Source organism: Apostichopus japonicus, chromosome 2 (assembly GCF_037975245.1).
Source record: "Apostichopus japonicus isolate 1M-3 chromosome 2, ASM3797524v1, whole genome shotgun sequence".
Classification (NCBI taxonomy): domain Eukaryota; kingdom Metazoa; phylum Echinodermata; class Holothuroidea; order Aspidochirotida; family Stichopodidae; genus Apostichopus; species Apostichopus japonicus.
Genome location: NC_092562.1, coordinates 18,421,404 through 18,431,553, shown reverse-complemented (window position 1 = coordinate 18,431,553; position 10,150 = coordinate 18,421,404). Strand labels below are relative to the sequence as shown.

Here is a 10,150-nt window from a genome sequence, read left to right as displayed (position 1 = left end):
TTTATGAATGAATTATCCCGTCTAACAATTTTAGGCACGGAAGTATGCCTAACTGTTATCATGTGTTGATCTTTTCTACATGATGTACTGTTTACCGTACACACACTTCCCAACACACAAGGCTTCTATGGTATACTATAATGTAAGCTGGTGGTAGCCTATTGTATATCAGCCTTCATTCTTTACCTTCCTGTTCAAATGAATCCACATGAAGTTTAAGGTTGGATGTAAATTTGAGATTGATATTTAACTTATTACGGCATCCATTAAATCTAATACAGGACATTGTGTGTCCCAGATGTTTGTACATTAATTTTTATCATTTTATTTGTAAACATTTGAAATTGCTTATACCTCACCGATCCATTCTCTTTTCTTTCTTTCTTTCTGTTTTTCTTGGGGGGGGGGGGGGTGAGGTGGGGGTGAAACAAAGAAACAGATCCTGTTATCATGAATACTTCTTCTTTCCTTTCTGATAAGTCACGGTACAACATGTGGTTGTGACACCCCTTATTATATCCATACCCTTCCCCTATGTTCTATAACGACATCACATGCTAACGGTAAACAATCACATCATAAATGATGTGATTCGGAACTCTTCGTGCCTGGAGCGTCTTTTTCTGGATGGATACGTGTGCATTATAAATCATTGTTATTATCATTATCATCATTACGGTTAAAGGCAATACGTTATTTTAATATTCCAGTGTCAAATGTAATTTTACACATGTATTTTATTATTATTATTATTATTATTATTATTATTATTATTATTATTATTATTGTGTCTGTATGTTAACCGCCATCTTAAAATGTATGGTATATATGTACAGTTAAATCATCTGTGCATATATGTATATATACACACAACAGCCGATGGCATCGTAATCTTTTTTGTTTGTTTCTTCTTTTTTTTTACTTCTCTTGGGAGTATAATAGTAAATGGCCTCCAGTCACGAAGATTATCTTAATTGATTCATATCAAGGTTGCTCGGGATTAAACGTACAATGTAAATTCCTTACGTGGGATTCTTCTATTCATACAGACATTTGACTGTATATATGCCTGTACTAAGAAAGTGATAAACAAGTCTTTCCTCAAGTTGAAAAGGTAGCGTGCTTTCCTGCATGCGGTCGTCCTTTGTTTTCATCTTTATCTGACCTGAACTTTCACTGAATACAATAATAATAATATTGATTTCGGTTGGAAGTAAGTCATTGTGTCCCAAGTCCCTGGTCATTATAAACTACCTTACGTCACACACACAGTTATAAATTATAATTTTTTTTTCTGATGCAGGAACAAAGTCGTGTTACCAATGAAACTTTCATAGTCTTACTTTCTTACATCAGATTACAAAAACAAGGAGATTCAGTGACAAATAGGGAGTTAAGCATATATTTGCAACTGAAAGTTTATGGCTTGGTGTAGATTATATAACTAGAAACATAGTGGTAGGTGCCACTACGTTTGAAACGTGATGTCGAAGACTAACAATGGTATATATAGAAAAGTAACACCTAACCCACAGTTGGTTTACATTGATCACCTGTCTTACCGTGTTATTGTAGTTATGGTCTGTCTACACCTGCAGTACGTCAACATTGTGAACACAACCGCTAGTAGTACCATAACAACACCCTGTTAATATTACACTGTCTCGCCTACATATATAACGTTGCCATTGTAGCAGGGTTGTTGATTTTTTTAAAAAAATCCAAAAAATCGGATTTTTTTGATTTAAATCAGATTTTTTTTATTTAAATCGGATTTTTTTGATTTTTTTAAAACCACATTTCAGTTGGACCCCATTGTTGCCTACATTATCACATATATGCACCCATATCCACCCAGATCATTATATCCCCACATTGGGGATATTATGGTGTTGATCACTTTCAATTTGACCACATGTGACCCACTGCAGTGGCCATTTAATTCATCCAATTTGAACAAAACAAATGAGAGCAACGTATGGTGGTACCAAAAGTTGGTGGTGATCTCATATAGTTCCTGATATTCTCCCATTTGGCTTTTAAACACACTGTGATTGCTATGATGTGGGGATATACGTTGGCGGTTTAACGCCAGCTGATGTCTAGTTTTAATATATAAGCCTTATAGGCCTATAATATATTCAGAATACTTTGCAGGCTAATTAAACCTGGGCCCTGGGCCTCAATCAATTTCCCATTGAACACACATGACCTAAGGCTACTGCAAGTCTAAGAATACCAATTCCAGTCATTCACTTGGGGAGCTTGTTTGTGCAAGCACTGTGGGCCTAACACTTCATAGTTTATCCATCAATATACACAGGAAATACATTCTGGTCCACTCCACTAGTGATAATTGGAGATTACACTAACACCTATTGTATTCTGGGGTGTTGTTTGAGCACTTGACTTATGAATTGAAGTGTCATGACTCATGCCTAAGACACCTTGTCCATTGGGCCTATTGATTGTGCCATGGATGGAGGTACCTCCATAATTGTACACAGATCACATAGTGACCACTAGTCATCCAGTGAGCTCATTGCACTATATCATAATCACATGGACATAGCAGAACATTGCCAAGCCTTAGTCTTATCATATCTCAGCTAGAACACACCTAAATACAGTATGTCTGGTAGGAAACAGGATGCCATTTGGCATCATTTCAAGAAAATACCATCCAATACCATGACTGGGTGCCGTGCGAAGTGTAACAACTGTGGGCATGAATTGCAAGGTCTTGTGAAGAGGATGAAAATTCACTACAACAAGTGCTCAGGGAAGGAAGATGAAGGTGGTGCAAGTACTTCAACGCCTGCTCATGGGGATACAACTGGATACAATGAAAGGAATGGTCACCTCCTGTCTATCACCACTGAGTTGTGCCGCAACAAAACCAACCATGCAATACATCACTCAATATATCATATGCATGCATACAACTTTCATGGCATCAAAATATAGCAAACTACATTCCTGATTTTGTAGGGTTTAGCTACAAATTCCAGCGTAATGAGTATGGAAATTTAGTGTGTGAACGAACTACAGTGTACAGTATGTCTGGTTCAAGTAATCTAGGCCTAGTAATTCTGGTACCACAGAGACTGGAAATAATGAGGGGGGTAGCCTGAATGTCTTACAATAAATTATTGTGTGTACTCTAATATAGAATTGGTGATTTGCAATGATTTCAAGCAACTATTCACATAAAAAATGGAAAAGTAGTAAAAGTGATTTAAATCAGTGATTTTTTTGAAAAAAATCATCTGATTTAAATCGCGATTTAAATCAGTGATTTTAATCAAGGTGATTTAAAACAAACAACCCTGCATTGTAGTAATTTAGTCTACTTTCACACCAAAATTTCCGCAACTTGGGAATTATTTTGGGAGTATACATTCAAAGGATAAACCAGGGAATGACGTATGTGGTATAAAACATGTAGTTTTGAGCATGAAACCGGGAGGCCGGTAGATCGGTCGAAAAACGGGGAGTCTCCCGGTAAAAACCGGGAGAGTTAACAGGTCTGCATCATGTATCAATTGAGGCCCACAGCCAGTTCGGACAAGTATCGTAAGATAATGTCACTCCCATACTGTCATCTGATATCATGCTACAAAGCACTCGTATACTGCCAGTATGAACAGTTAGGTGACCTTTTATCTGATACCAAACAGGCAGAGTCGTGTAAAGAGACCAAACATTCTTTGCTTTGTAGCATCCTTCTTCAACACTATTCAATAGGATTGCAGTTTTGTTACGCATACGTTTACTGTATCTAGCTTAATATAAAAGATTATTAGAAAAACCTTTTAGAATACCATGCATGGAGTCTCGGGAAGAATCACTCCAATCAGGTTAGTTGTTCCATGACCACTCCCTGCTCCAATGTATACAATACAAAGATGCTGTGATTGCAGTTGTCATGAAAACCGCAAGTGGCATCGAGAGATCAGCAATAAGATATATGAGTGTGTGTTGAGGCATGTCCGATTTTTGTGGTTACAGAGGCCATTCATTGTTCAATGGTTTGGAGAGCTCTTTAATGAAACCTTTAATTAGGGGACCCAATATGAAAACTACTCGGCATTATATTCAAGAACGTCGAAGGTCCTACTTTGTTAACATGAAGTTAAATCGCTGGGTTACGTTGCAATATAACACTGGGTGCACTTCAGTACGCTATACCTTTAATTTCGCTTCTCGTCATTTTGGCTAAACGCATCACGTTTAGTTTTCATGACCATTTATCGGGTACAGTCTCTAGGGAATTAATTGTACTGGGTGGGGGCCGAGAGTGAATCAGCTAAGGAGTTTGGTTTTCGTGGCTATGCTCAATCTTGGGTGATTAGACTTGAAAAGTACTTTTAATGTCGTCACCCAGGTACATTTTTATATCATCCGGTACTTTTCACATAAAATAAAATAGTGGGGAAAAATGGGAAAACATCAAACTTTTGGAATCAAACCATGACTTGACATGACACTATATACCTTACTCATCAAGTAGTAATGAACCAAAAATGCTTTCCTTATCGAAAAAACTCCTAGAAATAATAATAAAGTAAACAAATCCAAAGCGTCTCTAATGCGTGCAGGTTTACCTAAATGTATATCAATATAGGTCGTTGTAAGGTACGCGATAGAAAAAGTGGCGTTGCTAAGAGGTGGCCAGGAGAGGGACTGATCCGCTCTCAACCCCAGTCCCCTCGCATACACACAGTGACAGTGTGATCATCATCGGAGGTAATTTATACAAGATGTACGCCATGCAGAAGGGATTGGAAATGGTTATCAAAGAGATCATTGAAAAGAAACTGGCTGTTACGTAACATTTTATCGACAAACAGCCGCATAGGACAACAACAATGGTTTGTGTTCTGCATGGCATGCTGGTATGTTGATGTATATCAGTACACCCAGTGTATTAACGTTGGTTGTAAACAACATATGAATATGTTATATACAACGAGAAGCGCTATTGGGTTCCTTATATTGTACTTACAAAAATCAAAATATAAAACGTAGAAGTTTGCTTACTCTGTCCAATAGGATATTTGAATCTAGGGGCGTATACATGGTTTATTAAAGAGGAGTCCTGGGGTCATTGAAGCCTACCCATGTAGAAGTTTGCTCCTCCCTTCCCCCTCCCCCCCAAAAAATAGTAAAGTTTAGACTCACTTAAACCGGGTACATTTTTAGGCATACTAAGATTGATCAATAAGGTCTGTAGTTAGGCCTAAACTCAGGGTTGTGCTAATAATAAATACGTTGAAATATTTTGTGTGAGGTTGAAGAGAAATTAACTAGCTTTAAATTTGTATTGTTATATCTATTCAGTTTATTTTGTTTAAAATGTAATTGTTGTTGATGTTGTTTTGGCACTGCCCTATTTATTTAGTTACTTATTTATTGACTTATTTTTTCCCACTTGCATGAGTATGACGCAAGGGAAAATTCTCATAAATTAGAATTCCGAGGAGCATCTTCAAATATAAAATATACGAGTTGATTCCTAACAAAAGCAACCACTTATAATATTACTCGCATGTTTTAACCAGGTGAGTGAAAATACTTATATGGCATTTCATTGTAGTTTCAAGTTATTGAACCTTTAGTGTTGAGATTTTCACTGAAACACCTGTTAATTAGGTCAACCCGGAAGTAATACGTTGGGTTAATTCAGGATATTGGCAAAAGAAGGAAATCTTGAGGTTTGTTGGATACAAAAACGTAACAAATAAACTTACATTTGCACTCAGCATCTGTTTTTTATTTTGGTAGATAAAATGAGTGCATGATTTTTAGTTTGATGGGGCCCATGACGCATTCGTTTTGTTCTTCCAACGAACGTTATTTGGTACATGGTAGTCATGAACAAGCTGTTTACTGAGATACACTGCACATTGTGTATGATATAGCCTACTTCCGGTTCATGTCATGTGACACAGACACATGCGTGCATATCAATTCCTTAGCGCCATTCCTTGTGCGGCACGCAAACTGAGTTCGACCGCCGCAGTTTTATGCCTATGACTTTACCATATAGACCATTTTCCAACAGCCATAGCGTGAAAAGTTAATACCGAAAAAACTTAGTTCAAACGGCACTAAACAGAGAAATGTGTTGTCTCTAAAGTTCTGTTATTTTCTTAACAATACAGTTCAAAATTCCACCGGACTTCGGTGATTTACGATGCAAGGTTAATAAATATCGAACTCAAAACCCTCATTGAAAACACACAGTAAATACTGAAGAAAATCACCATTTGATAGCCGTACTTTGTTTGCGTGACCATCCTCTTGAATATTCATTGCCAAATTTAGTTCAAACGGTTTTGGAAAGGATTTTTTCTTAACTTTACATTGATGTTAAATTCATTTTCATTGGTCACTCTCTTCAATCGGACCAAGTACAATCCAATCGAATGTCTTCTAAGAAAAATGCAAGTTTCGCTTTCTTCGGTGGGCACGCCTTTACGTAATATGTGTATCCTGTACTCTGCAATAGGGTACAGCTACGCAATTCACAGTGCTCACCTACATCGCCACAGCCGAGTTTCGCTTTCAAAACGTCATATTTTATTGAACTTAATATTATTTCAAAGAAAATGACCGTGGAATATGCATCATAAATATTGAAGCAAGTAAGTACCAATTAATTTATCTAATGCAATCCTATAATTATAGAAACACCGTTTAAGACCCCCCTGATGAATGGAATAGTCCAAACAACTTGTCCGCACAGAGCCACAGGATTTTCGGTCAAGGTGATCAGTCATACGCGTTGGTCAGTAAGAGGGCTATTTTGAAGAATGTTTAGTGTGCATTTTAGAAAGAAAGGAATTGATATGCATCGCATTATCATTTATTATTTTTACTAGCCTAAGTGTTCTTTATAATATTTGCGAAATGTGAGATTAAAGAATTAAAAAAAAAATCAAAGTTTGGTGTGGAAAAGTTTAACCAACAAGTTCTTTTGGCCAGTAAGTGTTAAACTGAACACACATGTAATTATCTGAAATTACCGATATAGTTTTCTGGTGACCAGGGGCAACGGATCTAGACTGATAGAATGTAGAGGGGGTTTGTTAGCACAACTGGTTTGAGGGGGAATGACTATGAGGCATGCAATTATTAATTCGGGCATAATGTAACATTACATCAAGTAAAATGACTTCTCTGTGCATTCGGTGTCACTAATACCAATACTATGAACGTTTTCAAGCAAAACGACCCTTTTTAAGATTAAATGGCATACCGTAATTTTAAATACAAAGAGAACAAAAAGGCTTTGTTACATACAGTAGCAAGAAAGTAAACACATCGCATACTTTCCCTTTTACAAAAGAGAGGAATTTTCAGGAAGGGAACCTTGACAGGTTTCTTCAACAATTTGGGACAGGAGCACGGTGCCCTTGTTCCCCAACCCTACCCCTCGGCTCCGCTGCCGCCTGTCGGTGACGTCGTCAATTAATTGTTGTTTCTTGCTATTAGTTTCCACGTATTGCTGTGCGCGGTTGCTGGCCTGTATAGGTAGGTCTATGTGCACGCATTCACATAGACCTTTGAATCTGAAAACTTTCCCACAGACCAAGCTAAAATCAATAAAATGTTAGTAACCTCTCTCAAAGATGAATAATAGTAGCAAACCATGAATGGTGTTGATGATACTCGTACAATGTGAGGACACCGTTATCGATGTACGGACATCACCCAAGATTCCAGTTTGTTTATTTTCTATTAGTCGCAATGTGTTGTAGACGGAATAGATATAGCAACAAACGAGCACGTATAATGACTAGGCCTATACGCCTACAAGTTTAACAGCATGCTACAAAATGACCGGAATTCTTTAAAGATGCAATTGTGAAACTTTTGTTTTAATTCTACATTAAGGCCTACATTGTTTGTTTTGTGTTCTGTTGTTATAAATATATCCTTCACTTGTTGTATCAGGTTGCTTAAGGCGTAACCCCCGCCCCTCCCTCCACCCTTCTCTCACACGCCCACCAACATCGATTTATGTTTGGATGTTTGTTTACTAAAGTTATTCAAATTAAGAAAAAGAAAATTCGTTCGTAACAGGACACTAAACCAAACAACAAAACCTAACATAAAATCGTAAAGACCCCTGAAAATTCGTAATGTCTCCCAGAAGAGGGAATGAGGGATGACAAGCAGCATAGCAACTCCTTGCTTCCATCACGGCAGTAGCTGCATACAGTTGCTGGAAAGACCTAGTCTCAAAGCATTTTTCCCTCCGCGCTATTGATGTCACCACTCCCCTACGAAAACTTTACAATTACACCCGATGTGGTATGTTAATTATGAGTTACATCGACAATGCTCAATACATGGTAGTATAACTGCCTGTTAATTGACCTTCAGTATATATACGTGCATTGTAACATCAAACGCCTGATTCATGTCTGTATAATACAACCTATCAAAAAAAGAAAGAAAAAAAACACTTACCCGTTGCGTAGACTAGATTCCCACTCCATAACGCGACCAATAGGAATATGAATAATAAATGCCACATATGGTTCTTCATGATCACAGTTACTTTCCTGTTTAGTAACAAAGGGCTGAATATTTGTGGGGGAAATAAAAATAGTTCAAGACTGATGTGTCCTTCGTCGATTGACCACCTTCTGCCTAACTTCGTTCCTTAGTTTTCGAGCAAAGTTGATAAAATGAAAGCATCCGATAAAAACAGATTGTAAAATGGAAGCCTATTTTGGATGTAACTATCATACAAGGATCGAAAAAACATCAGACCTTCTAATAATAAAAAAGAAAATTACATTATAGACATCCGTAGCGTTTCGCATATATGATATAGTCCTATTATCATGGTTTACCACAAGATCGAGACTGAAGTTAGCAGAAGCAATACGGAAGCTTGTTTTGAAGAATAACACATCTGCAGCTCATAGGAGACGATATCTGAATTTATTGGCCTACACACCTTGTGTATCGCCTGAATCTTTTGTTGTGATAAGTCTTGTGTTCTTTTGTGTAGCGTGTTTTGGCCCACTAAATTGAATTCACGTCCACTCAACCATTCATCACTCGGGAGAGGTATAAAGCTGAATTCGGATTATAGATGAATAGCGCCACCTGTTTTATACACCGACTCAGAGCCATATATATGGTTTCATACTCGGATTGTTCTCCTTCAGGGAACGTGACAACAAGCAGCAGAAGAACATCTTTCTTGATATGTTATCAATCATGATCTGGTGTTTTGTGGTTTGCATGTTGAAGAGCATGAATGGAAGTACATGCGGTGCAAACATTGGACCAATTGGGTAAATGTTAGACCCCTTCAGGCCTCCCTGGAGAAGCGTGCGAAAATTGTTTACTACTGAGTGAAGAGGTTTGATTACACTGGCAAGTAAGGAAAACTTCAGGCTCTCATAGCAAGCAAACCTGCATACGGAAAAATGATGTTGCCATAAATGACCAACTTGTCAGCTATCCGGTGATGGGTAGCGTTTAGCTAGTGAGAAATTCTATCTAGACTTAGAGACCAACTTACTTTCGTGATTTAGTTTGTAAGCCATTGGGGCTTTGAATTGGCGTATGCTGCACATGGCGCTGTGTATGTACCAACGAGCTGGAAATAAAAAATAAAGGGCGGACTGCCCAAAATAGCTGTGCGAACATGGAGGTTCCGTGCCCATTACCAAACCGAGCAAATCAAATTGCGCAAGATGTGATAATTATTGTAGTGCGCATGGGTGCTACAATATTGGGATTACTAGCCCGCTCCACCATCTACATGGCTGGCTGGTGAATGTCAACTGAACATACACTCTTTATAGCAATCTCAAATTCACAGGTTAGCTACAGTACGTTAAAAAAAAATCCAGACTCAGATTTGCAAAAAATTGTAGCGGCGAACAGTTAATTCTGCACACGTAAATAAAATAGATCTCCTAGCGTAGCATGTACTTCTTTAAACCAATACGTAAAATTTTCTACTTTGGTTCGTTATTCTCGAATTGAACAAGACAGGCAACACTTGGACACATTGGAGTTAACAACATCCTGCAAAGTAGTTGCGAGCATCAAATGTTAATCGTATTTATCAACAACGACTCAGCGTTATCTGTACTACTTAGGTACTTGTAATGTT

The 10,150-nt window shown here is 37.7% G+C and overlaps 1 protein-coding gene across 2 annotated transcripts in view; it reads right to left on the bottom strand.

Annotated features, from left to right (window-relative positions):
* Positions 1-9,005, bottom strand: part of LOC139980796 (uncharacterized) — a 23,831-nt gene extending 14,826 nt beyond the window's left edge. Inside the window, exon 1 of one of the 2 annotated variants that reach the window (XM_071992736.1) lies at positions 8,482-9,005. In XM_071992736.1, coding sequence (XP_071848837.1) covers positions 8,482-8,560 — 79 coding nt within the window. In that variant the 5' untranslated portion in view covers positions 8,561-9,005. The remainder of the gene's footprint in view (positions 1-8,481) is intronic. The other variant, XM_071992745.1, reaches the window with a different exon arrangement.
* Between the last annotated feature and the right edge of the window lie 1,145 nt (positions 9,006-10,150).